The 17450-nt window shown below is 42.6% G+C and overlaps 1 protein-coding gene across 1 annotated transcript in view; it reads left to right on the forward strand.

The window, feature by feature from the left end:
* Positions 1 to 17450, forward strand: part of Armc3 (armadillo repeat containing 3) — a 97105-nt gene that overhangs the window by 24304 nt on the left and 55351 nt on the right. The window contains exons 5-8 of the mRNA XM_041641606.1: positions 5274 to 5342; positions 5811 to 5986; positions 9778 to 9972; positions 15257 to 15440. Coding sequence (XP_041497540.1) covers positions 5274 to 5342; positions 5811 to 5986; positions 9778 to 9972; positions 15257 to 15440 — 624 coding nt within the window. The remainder of the gene's footprint in view (positions 1 to 5273; positions 5343 to 5810; positions 5987 to 9777; positions 9973 to 15256; positions 15441 to 17450) is intronic.

The raw sequence follows: 17450 nt of genomic DNA on the forward strand, positions 1-17450 counted from the left end.
TTACTTTTAACTCTTTGCTTTTTGAGACAGGTTCTCTGTATCTTTGACCTGAAGTAACTCTGTAGACCAGGCTGTCTTTGAACTCTCAGAGATCCGCCTGTCTCTGCCTCCCAGGCATTCCGGATTAAAGGTGTTTGCTACTACACCTTGAACTCACAGAGATCTGTTAGTCTCTGCCTTCTAGGCACTGGGATTAAAGGCGTGTGCTACCACACACAACAACTCTCTTCCTTTTTTTGTTTTTTACTTTAAGAACTTCAACTTTTAGTCTGCATATATTTTTAACACACTTTAAACCATTCAGAAATTTTCTCTGTCTTTGAATCTCTCTTTACTGTATATCTCTCTTTTTCTGACCACATGAATCTTTAATTTACCAAGCAATCTCAGTAGGACTAAAGGCGTGGCTTTGCCAGCTAGATCCAGTCCATTCCTTAGCTTTCTAGCCTCATGGCGGATATACAGGCTGTAGCCATGTTTACTGCAACAACTGTATGGCATTTCAAGGTCCCTGCCAGCAAGTGAGCTACAACAGACAACACTCAAGTCCTCTCTCGGTAGCCGGCCCTCCTGCCTCAAATAGTCAGAGTTTGCCCTGGCAGGACAGCCCAGAAAGCTGGCATTTTTAAACGGCACAGCTTTTTTCCTGCTACGGCTGAAAACCGAAAAGCATGTGTTCAGCTTTTCGTCAACATCATTTAAGTGTTTCGTGTCAGGACCTCTTAATGAGCTGCAGGGTTTTGCAGCTAAAGCTGAGTCAGGAAGCTTCTCTTAGATGAGAGCGCTTGCTTGCCTCTAGCAAGCAGAGTAGAACCGAGAAATGGCAGCTACCAAGAAAACATGCTTTACTCTTTCCCAAGCTTTCTCAGGCTTTCAGTGGATTCAGTTGTCCACACGTCTGGGTGCCATCTGTAGTAATGGGGCGGCAGGGCTTCATTCCCAGCACCCCGGCCGCCTGCCCGGCTAGCTTATGCTCTGAAATAACAACACACAAATTGTATTCATTTAATCACTGCTTGGCCCTTCTGCCCTAGCCCTTACTGGCTAATTCTGATATCCCGATCAACCCATCTCTAATAATCGGTGAGCACTGGTCTTACTGGGAAGATTCTAGCCTAGTCCATCCTGGGTCGAGCTTCATCCCGGGAGCGGGGCATGGCGTCTCTCTCAGGCGTCTGCTGCTGAGAGGAGAGCTTTCGAGTCTCTGACCTCACTTCCTCTTCCTCCCAGCGTTCTGTCCTGTTTTCTCCTCCCACCTATCCTCTAACCAATAAAATGGGCCAAGGCAGTTCCTTTATTAGCCAATGACCTTCCTCCATCAAGCATCGCTGGCGTGTCTAATAACAGCAACAGTGGCTGCCCCTTAGAAACGTGCCATCCTGTGCTCCTGTCAGATGAACTCATGTTTCAACAGGATGCTGGTGCTGAAACTCCATGTGAGACAGCTCTCCTTTCACAGCCTCCTCCTCTGTGGCCTCCTTCACTCCTTCTCCTCCTCCTTCCCCTCCCTCTTTTCCTGCCTCTCCTCTTCCTCCCTTTCTACTTTTTTTCCTCCTCCTTCATTTCTAATTACTCCTCCCCCTACTCTTTCACTTCCTCCTCTCCCTCCTTGCTCCATAGTCTTCCTCCTCTTCCTCTGCCCCCTTCCCTCTTCCTTCTCTTCTAGAAGTTACTGAGCTATGTGTCTGTGTCAAGCTGGAGTGATTCAAAAAGACAGTGAAGTTACTTTACTGGACCTTCTTTTTTGGACAAAACCCGACTGCCACTGTCTTCTTTCTCCTGCTAGTTTGTACTTAATTCTTTCAGAGCACACAACGGACACAGCCACAGATGCAGTGGCTGTAAAACAGACACAGTGGCTATAGTCAGCCACTTAGAGTCCACCAGAAACCCTGTGCCAGGCAACCTGAGAAACCAGCACTTTGGATCCCTCAAAGCCAGCAGAGATAGGTGGTGCTGGAAACCAGTAAAGGCCAAGAATGAATTACATGGTAAAACCAAGATATGGTGATTAGGAAAGTAATAAAGCCTGATACAGCGGTGCCCATCTACAATGTCAGTATGGTGGAGCTGAGGCAGAGGAATTGCAGTGAGTTTGGCCTGGCTACCATAATGAATTTTAGCCCTACTGGGACTACATAGTGAGGCTCTGTCTAAAAAGTAAATGCAATCAGAAGAGAGCTAATGAAGTTAGAGCAGGCATTAAAGCCGTTGGCAGAGCCGCCTTGACCAAAAATCACAGTGACACCTGCTCAGATGCTGTTCACCTGGCTCGGCACAGGTCAGAATTTCCATCCAGTTGCCGAAGTTGAGGCGCTTCCCTGGTGAAAAAGAAGGAACCGAGACTAATATTATGTTTGCCAAGCTTGAAAGAGCAGCTCACCTGGCATTTTCTGCTGATTTCACATTAAAAAAAAAGGATTAGATTCTCTGAATGATTAACTGTCAAAAGGAGAATAGTAAGTAACCAACTGGGACACCAGTTCTCAGAGCTGCAGTGAACTAGAACCTTCCATCCACCAGCAGGGAGGAGTGGCTCAGCAGACAGGATGGACCCTGGAGCGGGTCTTGGGCACCTCTGGTCATCTGGTTTAAATTTCATGGCATGAGACTCTCTGGAGAAGACTTCTAGCTTCTTTCGGCAAAGCAAGGTGTGGTGTCCACCTGAGGCCACAAGGACCATGCAGCTATGGGCTTTGCAGGTGACTGCTAATAACCCAGAAAGAAAGGAACCGACAACCACACATCACCAACATGGTCTACCTTAAGGTCAGGATCAATTAAGAAGGTCTGAAGTGCACGGGGATGGTTTTATATATATGGGGAAGTGCCCAGAGATCCAACTTCCAGAGATTGTTAGGATGTTTTCAAGCATCTAAAAATAAGGAATTTTCCTACAGCTGTCATAAAAATTGTTCTCAGCCATGCCAACTGGCATCGAAACAGCACTTGTTGAGACAGGTGCATGGAATTTGGGTCCCAGAACCTTGCAAGGATCTAAGTATTATGCCAAGGCTGTTACCTGTCAATCAGTGGAGTAAACACTTCTTAAAACCTGGTGTTGGACCATAAATGTCATCCACTACTGTGTCAAGCACAGATTGGGCTAGAAACCTGACTGAGTTGACAGAGGAATGAAGAAATGGCAGATGTACACACAGAAAGTCTGGGATCAGGTGGGCTGTCGTTAGGCTGATGGACAGCAGCAACTTCTACCTAAGAGCCCAAAGAAGGCTCTGCCATTTCCCTGACCCTGACCTAGAAAAGGCTATGTCAATCTCCTGGGCCTAACCCGGAAGAGGCTTTGTCAGTTCCCATGGGTCTGAGGCACTGGGGTCCTTCTCATTAACACATGCTCCCCCAAAACTACCTCTACCTCTGCTTCCCACAACACAGCACCCTGGAACATTCCATGTCCCGGAACATTGCATGTCCTGGAACATTGCATGTCCTGGAACATTGCATGTCCTGGAACCTACAAAGGCAACTGTCCATTCGCTCTGCCTTCAGCCACTCGCAAGAGAAACAGAGAAATCAGAAGTTTTGACACATTGAAGAAAAGTCACAGCTCTGAATTCCTCAGGAAAGGGTGCTCAGTGAACACCAAACCTATTCAGCTATTAATAAGGACAAACTCATCCTAGACAGCACACTTGGGTGACCTTTCCTTTGAATCTAGTGGGGTTAGCCTTTTCTTACAGATAAAGGAAATGGATTAGAAGTTGCAAAACTAAAGAAACAGAGGTATCTTTTTTTTTTTCCTCAAAAAACTGGAGTTAAGTCAGCAAGAAGTGGAGGCATACCTGGCTACCCTTAGCCTAACAGACAGTGAGCCAATGCATTTATCTCTGAGTACTTTTTGACATCTCTCATAACTAAATAAAGTGTAAGCAATAAGAATATATCAGTCAAAATATGTTAGGATAATTGTCTGCACTCTACACGTTTATGGAAATCAAACTTAAAAATCACCCCAAAATAAAGAGAATAAGTGACCATAGATGCCCAACTCCATCTGATGCACCTATGTAAGCTAAGGCTCTGGAGAAGCCAAGGAAGAAGGGTCAGAAAGACTGTAGGAGCCAGAGTACCAGGACACCTACTGTAAAATAGGGTCTTCTAGACATGACATGAAGAGGCACCGACGGAATCTCAACATATGGTTTCCTAAACAAGGCCTTGCATAATGACAACAGTCGATGTGCCAGTCTGGATGGGAGAAATGACACAAAGCTCCACCCCTACGTGAGGAGCTGCTCCAAGGGGATGAATCTGTTTTCTCATGAACAATCCGATATAGTCAGCTCAGTAAGTTGTACACACACACACACACACACACACACACACACACACACACAGAGAGAGAGAGAGAGAGAGAGAGAGAGAGAGAGAGAGAGAGAGAGACAGACATCATACCACATCACACACTCAAGAGAGAGAAAGGAGAGCAATAACAACAATTGAAAGTGCCAGCATTGGCAAAAGATACCCAAGACAAGTTCTTAGCACAAAAGAGACTTATTAGCCCCAGAAGGACAAAGAGCAGGGAATAAGAGACAAACAGAGGAGACAGAGGATAAGAGAGAAAGGAATAGGAACAAAGGAAAGGGGAAATGATATTTGATTGGGCATGTTAATTAGGGTAGCCAAAGGGGGGCTTTTGATTGCTAGACCTTGGTAGTCAGTCTCAAGAGGAGGAAGTGGCCAAATACAGGAATAGTCTTCATGACTAGTTTTAGGAATGTAATCTAATGGGATTTTTGGTTTGTTGTTGTTGTTTTTCAGCAAGAAAGAGGGAATAGGGAAAGGCCAAGGCCGGCCAGAGTCATGTTTGCCATGCTCAGGCCCGCTAGAGCATCTTCAACAGGAATTAAAGAAAAGATTATAAATTTGAGAGGAAGAGAGGATGTGGGAGGAGTTGGAGAGGGAGGAAGGGTGGAAACAATGTAATAAACCATTCGTGTATAAAAATTTCAAAACAAAAGATTAATATAATAAAAAATATAGGACACTGTAAGTCAGATTTTCTGATGTGTTCTGGGTATATCTGGAAATTCTGCTGTTATTCTTTCTAGTGTTGAGCAAAAGGCAGCGGCTAGATGTTGTCCAAGTGGAATCAACTGACCTGGGCATGCATACTGCCACTGCCTTTTTGCTGCTTAGATTTCAATATCCTCACCATGAAATCAGACAGGAACACCTATCTTAGCAAATGCTTAGCAGACGTCACTATTACTTTAACAAACATCCATATTTTGTCTCTTCTTTTGTAGATGATGTTAAAAAGTTGCTGAGGGAGTTAGAGGTCATGAACTCTGTTATTGCTCAGCTTGCTCCAGAAGGTAACTTTGCATCCTATGGCTCCAAAATGGGACTGATTTCTTTTTATATTTTATTAAACTACATATTGTAAAGAACTTACAAGCCATCCACTGTGAACTGTCATTATAATCTTTCAAGCCACAGCACAGTTTTAACTTTTCAGAAACTGCAACGTGAGCAAGATTTTTAGAGCTTTGGATTGCAAAGCTTCTGTGTGTTTGTGGTGTGTGTGAACACGTGCGTACATGCACGTGTGTGTGTGTGTGTGTGTGTGTGTGTAATACTAAAATTGAGTAATTGAGTCCAGGGCTTCGCATATGTTCAGAGAACACTCTACCACTGCAATATATCCCATAACCCTGAATATGCAGAACCTCCTGCCCCAGCCTGCCAAGTAGCTAGGATCATTACACCCCTCCTCAAAGCCTATTGTAAAGTGGAGCTTCCGTAATAGCTAACATGTTGTCTTGTTTATCTATGATATACAGAAGAAGTGGTAATCCATGAGTTTGCAAGTCTTTGTCTCGCAAACATGTCAGTAGAGTACACTGGGAAAGTACAGATCTTTGAGCATGGTGGACTTGAGCCACTCATCAGACTGCTGAGTAGCCCAGACCCAGATGTGAAGAAGAACTCTATTGAGTGCATCTACAACTTGGTACAGGTAGGGATGGCTTCTAAACAGCGTTCTGGTGGTAGGGAATACAACTCAATGCTAACGTGCTTGCCTAACATGCAGAAGGCCAATTGTGGGGGTGGGGCCGGAGAGATGGCTCAGAGGATAAGAGCACTAGCTGCTCTACCATTGAACCCAGGATCAGTTCCCAGTACCCACATGGTGGCTTACAACCATCTGTAGCTCCAGTTCAGGAGATCTGATGTTCCCTTTTGGTCTCTGTGGGCACATGTGTGCATGGGATACACAGGTATGTAGGCAAACAGCCACACACATAAAATACTTTTTGAAGCCCATCATGGAATTTATCTTTTCGTTTAAAACAAAATTTAAAACTCACCAGTTTTGCATAGTAGTTCTCAGCCCATTTTGTAGTAGGAGTCCCCTTTTTTGTTCCTGGCTGCTCAACCCCGAAAAAACCACACAGAAACTGTATTAATTAAATCACTGCTTGGTCCATTAGCTCTAAATTCTTATTGGCTAACTCTTACATCTTAATTTAACTCATTTCTAGTAATCTGTGGCTTCCCCAGCAAACTTCCTGCATCTGTCTCCAGCAGGGTTACATGGCTTCTCCTGACTTCGTGTTCTTTCTCCCAGCATTCAGTTTAGTTTTTCCTGCCTAGCTCTTCTCTACCCTATCAAAGGCCCAAAACAGCTTCTTTATTAACCAGTAGTGTTCACAGCATGTAGAGGGGAATTCCACTTCACCATTTAGTACTTATCACTCAGAAATAGATATGGAAATTCCATGTAGATGCCTTTCAAATTTACCATTTGATAAATAATTGTCTACCACATGAAAAGAAATAAATTTCTCTTTTAAAAGAACACAGTGGCATACATATTAAGGTAGGATTCATGTGAATCCACTGTGTTTCTTTTAAAATGGGAAATCTACAATTCATGTCAAATCTGGGAAGTGTCAACACAAAAACACAGTTCTCATCTAAAAGCTTGTTCTGAACCCAAACTTGAGCTTCCTTGCCCTGGAGAACAAGAAGTTAAGCAACCCCAGGTTCCATGTTCCCACGTGGAAGCAAGCTCATGAGGTTTGATAGTAAGCAGAATAAAAAAGTCACAAATCAAGGCAAGTTGAAAATACATTGGGGGGGGGGTACATCAGAGATGTGGTTAGAGCAAGTAGGGAAAATCCCTCCTGTAGGCCTCAGATGGCATCTGGTAACATCCTTAGCTTTGGGTTGGTAGAAGTTTGTAACATAACAGATTTCAAAAGTTGTTTATCTGTTAGCCAGGGGATGTCAGTTCTGACCCAGAGGTAGGCAAGGATCGACTGTTCAGGGGGCTGAAACTAGCACAAGATAAGGTAGTCAGGCTCTGAGCTGCAATGTTCCCCCTGTGCGCATCACTTGCTAAGACAGCATCAGTCTTCGCAGACAGCTGCCTTCCAGAATTCTCATTCATAAAGGCAAATCACTGAGACAGTCCTTACGGGCTTGGACGACCAGCTGGTCAAGGCTTTGGACTGTTTATTGGTGAAAAGTCACCAATTCACAACAGCAAAAGCTGTTTCATAAGGCTGCTTTCCTGTACATAGAAAACAACTCCATTCTGCTCCCGGCTGCACTATTCCCTGTGCCCCGCCTTCACCTACAACAGGTCAGTTTAGAAAGACCTTCCCCGCTGCTTTTCCTGCTCAGGTTTCTTAACAATGAAATAATGTGCTTGGTAAGCAATGGGCTTTCCCTCACCATCTCAGCTTATTTTCTTGTTGCTGTGATAAAAAACACCCTCACGAAAAGCAGTTTCTGGTCCATAATTCAAGAGTGTATAGTCCATCCCCGCATGGAAATTAAGATGGTGGGAGCTTGCAACAGCTGGACACATGACATCCACAATCAGGAAGCTAAGTGCAGTAGATCCCTATGCTCAGCTAATGTCCCCCATTTCATATAGTCCAGGGTCTGCCACCCAGGGAAAGGTCCCACAGACAAGATGGCTCTTCCCACGGCAGTGAATGGAATCAAGGTCATCCCAGAAGCTAGAGAACCTCTTAATCTAGGAAACCTCTCACAGGCTTGTCTCTGGGATGATTTTGTCTTATTCATAGTTGTCAATTAACACTCTTTATCCAACTCACTCAATGACTTAAAATTGCCCATCCATGATATGTGGTTTTAACCTCATGACTCCTCCTGGGTGCAGTCTTCTACTTTTTCTTTCAAGTGAAAATAAAAAGCATTGCCTTTACAGTTCTTCATAACAGAAGCGCTGGAGACTAAGAAGATATTAGGGCTGCTGTAGCTAAATACCACAAACAACAGAGCGGAGTTCTGAGTCTAAAGGTTCAAAGTCATGGTGTTAATGTGACTTATGCCCCAGAGACTGGGCAGAACCATTCCTCAACTGCCCAACTTTTGCTAGCGGCCAGTACTCTAGTCTCTGCCTTTGTCATCTCCATCCTCAAGAGGACATCAATTTTTCCTTATAAGGACACCATTAAGCCGAGCGGTGATGGTGTATGCCTTTAATTCCAGTCAGTATTCAGGAGGCAGAGGCAGAGGTGAACTCTTGTGAGTTTAAGGCCAACCTGGTCTACAAGAGCTAATTCCAGGACAGACTCCAAAGCTACAGAGAAACCCTGTCTCAGAAAACCAGGGGGAAAAAAAGACACCATTAAGGACTATGCTCCGCGGTGACCCCGTCTTGTCTAGTTATATCAGCAGTGACTCTCTTTCCAAATGCAGTCACATTATGAGCCCCTGGGGACACTATCTTAAAGGTCACCTATAACGTTTATGCCTGAAGGAAGCTAAACATTTAGAAGTTGGGCAAATGATGAAAGAAGGAAGACTAAGCGGAACACGGGAGTTTTTCCAGAGAGTGTGTCTGTGTGCGTGCATGCATGCGTGCGTGCGTGTGTGTGTGTGTGTGTGTGTGCATGTGTGCATGTTGTACATGCATATTTATGTAGGTATGTGCACATCTGTGCATGTGAGTGTGGAGGCCAGAGATCAGTGCCCCGTCTTCTTCAATTACCCTCTACCTTATTTGTTTGAGGCAGGGTCTCTCCCTAACTAATGACTAAGGTAGGCTGGCCGGCCACTGCATTCTGGGAATCTACCTGCTCTGCCTCCATCACACTGCCGCTCTGACTTCACTACATGGGTTCTGGTAGCCCACACTCATCTCCTAGGCTAAGTGGCAAACACTCCATCGATTGAGCTACTTCCCCACTCCTACCCCCCTTTTCCACCTTCAGTGCTATTTTAAGCACCTTTGAGTTTGTTCCAGAGTTTTCTCCACTGCTCAATACAACACCCTTTGCCCTGCTACCACTACCAAAACTGGTTCATTGCATATAGGAATTTAACTACACTGACTATAAGAAATTAAGAGTCTTAAGTAAAGATCATGTATTTGAAAAAAATCCTGCTTTAAATTTGCACACTGGGTTATCTACAACACCGAATACATGTTGCTGTTTCACAAACAACCCCTCAAAGACCAAGAATCCAAGTTATTTCATCAAATACTATTTGAAACAGTATATTCATGTGAAAAGAATTGTATTATGTATAAATTTTAACATAATATTGTATATAGAAGTTTGTAGCAATATAAATCCTGCAAGAGATAGTTAACGTTGACTTCCTGTTGACAATGTCTATGTCAATAAATTTATTTTTACTGTCCATTGAGAGTTTTGCTTTTTGTTTTTTGTTTGCTTTGTTTTTTTGTCTATGAGTTGTTTTGGAATCTGGAATCAATGCTGGAGAAACTATAACTTAACAATGTTCTCTACCATTTCATGGCAGGATTTTCAGTGTCGGACGACACTTCAAGAACTAAACGCAATCCCTCCCATCTTAGAACTCCTGAAGTCCGAGTACCCAATCATCCAGCTGCTGGCTCTCAAAACCCTGGGTGTTATCACATGTGATAAGGAGTCTCGGACAATGCTGAAAGACAATCAAGGACTAGACCAGCTCACCAAGATCCTGGATGCCAAGGTATTGGCCATATTCCCATTCATGCAGCTCTCTGAAATATTGTCCTAAAGTCTGAAAGTTTTTAATTTTAGTAAGCAAAGTTTACAGGAGTAACTCATTAATGGTTGTGCAAACTTTATTTGGCTTCTTAAAGCAGGCTAGCTGTGGAGGCCATGGAGAACTAATAGAAAATATGGCTTTGAAGGTTTAAGATTGTTCAGAAATACCTAGAAGTAATCCTTTAATTGTCTGTGGGATGAGGAGAGAAGAACAATTTACCTTCTAAAAACGAGAGACACTGGAGGTGAAGGTGCACAGTTCCCGTAAGGCTCACAAGGAATCTGTCTCCAACTTTGTGTCTGTGTGTCTCATGTCTTCTGGTTACAAATGCCAATCTAGCAGTGTGCTGTATAGACGTGGCTCAGATCCACGCTGAATGGGTCCCCAGGCTCTATTCCAGAGCCAACGCTGATATGTAGAGTTCAGATCCACCGCCTCTATTTCAATGTCTTAGATCAACCAACTCTATTTAGTGCCTTTTTGAAAATAAGAAGAGAGGCACATTCTAGGAGGTAAAAAGCTCCTTGAGTAATAATTTATTAAGTTTTCTGCAACATCCATCTACCTCTGATTCCATGACATCCTGTGTACCAGTTCTGTGTCAGGATTTTACATTTGTGGTGTAGAACCCTAACAGTGCTATAGGCTGTCTAGTCCTGTGAATTATATAGAACTCTAACAGTGCTATAGGCTGTATAGTTTGTGAATTATATAGAACCCTAACAGTGCTATAGGCTGTCTAGTCCTGTGAATTATATAGAACTCTAACAGTGCTATAGGCTGTCTAGTACTGTAAACTATATAGAACTCTAACAGTGCTATAGGCTGTATAGTTTGTGAACTATATAGAACCCTAACAGTGCTATAAGTTGTCTATTACTGTGAACTATATAGAACTCTAACAGTGCTATAGATTGTATAGTTTGTGAACTATATAGAATTCTAATAGTGCTATAGGCTGTCTAGTACTGTGAACTATATAGAACCCTAACAGTGCTATAGGCTGTCTAGTACTGTGAACTATATAGAATTCTAATAGTGCTATAGGCTGTCTAGTACTGTGAACTATATAGAACTCTAACAGTGCTATAGGCGGTCTAGTACTGTGAACTATATAGAATTCTAACAGTGCTATAGGCTGTCTAGTACTGTGAACTATATAGAACCCTAACAGTGCTATAGGCTGTTTAGTACTGTGAACTATATAGAACTCTAACAGTGCTATAGGCTGAATAGTATGTGAACTATATAGAACTCTTAATACCATTATTTTATCTTATCATGTTATGCTATTATTTCAAATAGAATGTGTAAATCATTAATCACAGGATGAATATAGCTTTGTCTAATAATGTCACAGTTCTGTCTCCTATCTTCATTAGAAAAAATGACATGAAAAGATCTACCCTGTCATAGATGTGATACAGGTGTTTGGAATATGTGATTTTATTACCTTCTTATTTCTTTCAAAGTATGATAATCTATAAAAACATTATATCATTATAAATTATACTATATAATACATAATGTATCTATATCCTATATATAAATCTATATCTGTATATTATATATACTCTGTATAATAGCGTCATATAATCATATATATTTATATCATATATAAACTATATTATATATCATATATAGTTATCGCATCTTTGACCTCATTTATAGATGAGAAAAATTAGGTTCACAAGTTAAATAACCTGTCTGTAGTCACAGAGAGTACAAATATATGGAAAGTATTTTTTCAGAGTTAATATGTGTATTCTATTTGGAATTTTTTTTTGAGACAGGGATTCTCTATGTAATAGTCCTAGCTGTCCTGAAACTAGCTCTGGTAGACCAGGCTGGCCTCAGACTCACAGAGATTCACCCGCCTCCTTCCACCAAGTGCTGGAATTAAAGGTTTGTGCCACCATCTCCCAGCTCTATTTGGAAATTTTTAAATTATACTAAAATACATAGAATGAAATATGAAAGTTCCTCGCCCATCCCCACCTATGCTGGGGCACAAGGCCCAGAGAATCCTTCATTTAAGTTTCTCATGCACTCAAACTCCTTACCATGGTAATGAGGCCCAGACAAAAGAAAGCTACAAAAAAAAAACAAAAAAAAAAAACCAACCAAACAACAACAACAACAAAAACCTAACAGATTTGAAGACAGAAAACCCAAAGAGAACAGGAAAGTCTACTTGTGAAGTAGATATCTAAAGTTAGATTAAGAAATCTAACTTTTAAGTAGATTTTCTCAAGTTCAAAGGGTAAAGGTCAATTCATGAAAATTATGTTTTTTTATGCTAGTGTTAGGAATATTTTCTTAAAGCAAGCTCTCAGCTCACGCAAAATAATGCCCATCAAGTCAAAACAGACCAGATTAAAAGACCCCTCGGGGAGGGGTCAAGGTTTGAGGAGCACAGGGGAGGGGCCTCCAAAGATGGAGGCTGGAGGCTGGCATTTACAGCTAGTAATGAGCCTTGGAAAAGCAAAATAAATGTAATTCAAGCTGCAATATTTTCTGTGTATGCATGCTTACCTGTTTTGTGTGCCTTTGTATGCATGTACGTATGTGGTGTCTGAAGGCTCACGTGTGCAGGTCAGAGGTCAGCATCAGCTGTCTTCCTGCATTGCTCTCCAACTTGCTTTCTGAGGAAGTGTGTCTCACTGAGCCTGGAGCTGACCAATTCAGCTAGACTGGCCAGCAACAAGTCCCAGGGATCCTCCTGTTTCAGCATGCCCAGTCCTGGAATCTCAAGCATTCGGTGCTCAGGTTCACAGGCTTGCCTGAAAAGCCCTTCACTGGCTGAGCTAGCTTCTTAGACACCTACCATATATGCTTAAAGGAATTAAATTCTCAAAATTTGTGTAAAATGTCTTCATGCCAAACCATGCACAACAGTATTAAGGAAGACTTGCATAGAGAGCTCTGCCCATTTGTTTTGACTTGGTCCCCCACCCCTTGCTCCTCACTTCTGTCTTCTGATTTTTTTTTTTTAAGACAGCCTCACAACCCTTAGTAGACTGGAATGCTTGTATAGACCAGGCTGGCCTCTAATTCAGACTTCCACACGCCTCGCCTCCTGAGTGCTGGCATTAAATGGATGTGCTGTTGCACTGGGCTCTGACTTCATAATTTTTAATGTTAAAATTAAATTATACTTTTCAAGAAAAAACAATGACAGAGTCAGACATTCATCTGATACAAGTAACCACCCTGTGTTCTTTAGAAAATTCACCACACTTACCCTAGAATGAGGGCAATGTCCATGAGTGACATTCATTCTTCTTAACTTTCAGAAACTTAAATTCTGTATTTTAAAGGCAATGAAACCCAAATCCTAAATTATCAATGACCATTTCAAATTGTATGAAAAGAAGACAAGAGAGTAAAAAACAAAGTCATATACTTAAAATACACAAATACAAACAAACTTATAGACGAGCATCCTTACCAGAATGAAGAAAAAAACACTTGGGCGATTACAGCTTTCCTAGCTATAACTAGTGACGTGGTCATGACTGACATCCTTCAGTCTAGGTTCCTTTTGCCCTCAACAAAACCTCAATTGATCAGAGCCCTTAACTTGTAAGATGGCTCACCTTAATTAATTACTGAACACTAGAATGGATTGGGTCATTGTAAGTTTGTTTGCCTGTTTGGTTTTGTGGTGTGTGTGTGTGTGTGTGTGTGTGTGTGAGTGTGTGTGTGTGAGTGTGTGTGAGTGTGTGTGTGTGTGAGTGTGTGTGTGTGAGTGTGTGTGTGTGTGTGCGCGCGTGTGTGTGTGAGTGTGTGTGAGTGTGTGTGTGTGTGTGAGTGTGTGTGTGTGTGAGTGTGTGTGTGTGTGAGTGTGTATGTGTGTGAGTGTGTGAGTGTGTGTGTGTGAGTGTGTGTGTGTGAGTGTGTGTGTGAGTGTGTGTGTGAGTGTGTGAGTGTGTGTGTGTGAGTGTGTGTGAGTGTGTGTGTGTGTGAGTGTGTGTGTGTGTGAGTGTGTATGTGTGTGAGTGTGTGAGTGTGTGTGTGAGTGTGTGAGTGTGTGTGTGAGTGTGTGTGTGTGTGAGTGTGTGTGTGTGTGTGAGTGTGTGAGTGTGTGAGTGTGTGTGAGTGTGTGTGTGTGTGTGTGTGAGTGTGTGAGTGTGTGAGTGTGTGTGTGAGTGTGTGTGTGTGTGTGTGTGAGTGTGTGTGAGTGTGTGTGAGTGTGTGTGTGTGTGTGTGTGTGTGTGAGTGTGTGTGTGTGTGTGTGTGTGTGTGTGTGCAGCATCTCACTGTGTACCCCAGCTGGCCTGGAACTTGCATCAGTCATCTTGCTTCTGCCTTCCAATTGCTCTGATTACGGCATGCGCCACCACACATGGTTGTTCATTATAAGTTTTGAGCAAACTAGGTCATTGTTTCTTCCAGTGGCTTTAACCACAGAGTGGTAATACCAAGAGATACACTAATAGAGCTCATATTTTCTGGACATACCTTTTCTTTGATTGGCAACCCAACTTTCCATTGTGTATAAACTTTCTTTTTTGCCTGTTGATTCAGAGGTTACAGACCAGTGGTAGAAAGTGTGCCTAGCATGGACAAAGCTCTGGTTCCATGCCTACACTGCCAAATTATATGTACTTTTTCCTTGGGGATTTTAGATTTGTGTTTGGTGGAAGATAATATGAGCAGTTTCAATTCACTGTAATTACCGGATGTTTCCTTTATTATTTTATCCATAAAATGTTTGAAGTAAGAGAAATGAGAAAAGATGAGGCAAGTGGTAGGAGATTAGTTGTTGATAAAACTTCTCCTTCCTTGGGCTTTTGTCAACACAGAATTAATCATACTATGTTTTGATGAGTCCCACTTCTCACGGTAAAATCTGAAGAGTAACTTTCTTTAACACAACTGTGGTGTTCTGAATGTGAAATGTCCCCCATAAGTTCATGTTAAACACTTGGTCCCCAGATGGTTGTGCGGTTTGGGAAGGTCATGGAACCTTAGGAGTGGAACCTTAGAAGAGGAAGTACATCACTAGGGGCGGGCTTTGAAGGATTATAGCTTTGTCCAACTTCCTGTCCTCACTATGATTCCTGACTGCCCATGCAATGGGAGTGGCCAGCCTCATGTTCCTGGTTCCTGGACATGACAGACTGTATCCCCTTGGAACTGTACGCTGGAATAAAGCCTTTCTCCCTTAAGTTTTTTTGGTCAGGTGTGTGTGAAGCAGCCAAGAGGACAACTTTCAAGTTGTGTTTGTTTTTATTATTAGGAACTGAATGACCTTCATGTAGAAGCACTTTCAGTGATAGCCAACTGTCTGGAGGATATGGACACAATGGTACTGATGCAGCAGACGGGGGGCCTCAAAAAGCTGCTTTTGTTCGCAGAGAACTCGACAATTCCTGACATTCAGAAGAACGCAGCCAAAGCCATTACTAAAGCGGCTTATGATCGTATGTGTCTTCTTAACATAATCTCAACATACATTTATTTCCTCTTGCATTATTAATTTTGATGAATACTTATAAAACTAGAGCATCAGTCTGTTTTTAACACCCCCTCTGGGAAGAGAAGAATATAGTGAGAACGCACGCATCTCACAACCAACAAGTTAAAGTGCAGATTGCTTTGTCAGGGGGTTACAAACTTAATTATCATCCCATTTTTAAAAAGCAGTTCGTTATAAATTTAAGCTTTAAGTCTTTATTTCTCCTGAAATTGGAATAATGCAGAGTACACATGGTCTTTGTAATTTTCTAAGTATTGTTTTGAGAGATCCTCACTCGAATGACATCCAAGGACTGTCGAGTTTGAGCTGGAAGCTAGCAGTGCCGTGTCATACAGCCGCAGAAACAACATGCTTGTGCTACACACAGTACAGTTTTCATTTCTGGGACAAGCCGTGGTGTCATAAGTCTGTATTATAGGAGTGATTAATTACTTCCCCAAACTGAAGATGCAATGATAGCCTTAATTTATGTATATATGGGGGATTCTGTAAGTAAAAGATGGGAACTTATTTCACTCTTTCTGCATCACTACTCTTAGAAATGATGGCAGTTTTGACTGCTTCTATGATTTACATTCTAAACAGATATACTCACATCTGTACATATGTCTATGAGTATACTGTGGAGAGCATTTTTTTCACCCATATTGGATTTCCTAAAGGCTCAGCTTTAATGTTGCAAACACAAGCATAATTGCGGCTTTGTGAGTTACACTGTCAACACCAAATCTAAAGGCAGGCTGTGAAATTAGATTTTTTAATATTGGAAATGTATGTGAGGGGTGCTGTAAAGAAACTTCTGAAATGACCTCTTCATTGTGGGGAAGATGCTTATTGTGAGTCAGGGGGACCATCCGGAGGGATCTGGAAGGACCTAGAGCAGAAGGAAAATAAAGTATATTAGCCATGGCCAGGGCTATCTGCAAGAGAATTGTGGAAACTGTAACTAGCTAGAGAGATTAGTAAGGATAGTGATCTTAGCTGGGGGTGGGCCAGGGATAGGTGAGAAGGGTCGGGATGCTATCATGGAGGCTTTGAAATGTATAACAAGTACTTGTGAGTAGGGGCTGTAGGAGCCCGAAGACCAGCATGGGCTTTGATTTGCAACCACAGGTCCAGTTACAGGGGCCATATGTCAGGTCTGCTAGAGGCAGGGAAAATGACTCCTTTCAGGGAAGGAAAACCTGTTTCACCAGTTCCTGGGGGATGCTGGCTTTTATCTAACTGCCAGGAAAGGAACCCTGCCAAGCTCCAGCTCCTTTCTACATATACAGACTGCCTGAGCCCTGACAGGCAAATGTTGGTTTATCCCCGTTCTCCCCAGTGACTTAGATGTTGTCACACTGGGCCAGTTCTGTTTTCATTCTATTCCAGGATTCTTGGTAAGGTGAGGCCCAAAGAGTGGTGTAACAATAACACAAACACTCAGACCCAACATGCTGAGTGTATCTTCTCTGAGGTCTGGGTAGCTGGGGGTCTCTAGATTTGTTGCAGCCCCTGATGGTGTAGGTAGTTTCATGGAGAGTGTACAAAGTGAGGACATGACTGCCTGAGCTATAGTTGAGGGGAAGGTTTTTATTGTCCTTGTGTCCAGAGGCATCTGGAAGCAGGACAGAGATGGGGAGAGGAAGAGAGGAAGACAAGAGAGAGAGAGAGAGAGAGAGAGAGAGAGAGAGAGAGAGAGAGAGATCATGGCCAAAATAGCAGGGTTATTGTAGGAATGAGAAACTGGGAGAAGCTTAGGATAGAGGCAGGGTGAGAAGAGCTGAGAAGAGCCAGGACGCAGCATGGACACTGTAACTGGTATTTGTGATGCTGAGAACATGAAGGCCAGCATGTGATTTGGTATGTCAATAGGCACCAGGGATAGCTAATTGTCCCGAGTTTCTTTTGGACCTAACGGTGATCAGTCATGTTCCAGAGCATGGGTGGGGCAACGAGCAGTATGCCTGGA

This window comes from Microtus oregoni, unplaced genomic scaffold (genome assembly GCF_018167655.1).
Source record: "Microtus oregoni isolate MIOR12 unplaced genomic scaffold, Mior012 000070F_ref0000104, whole genome shotgun sequence".
NCBI classification, from domain to species: domain Eukaryota; kingdom Metazoa; phylum Chordata; class Mammalia; order Rodentia; family Cricetidae; genus Microtus; species Microtus oregoni.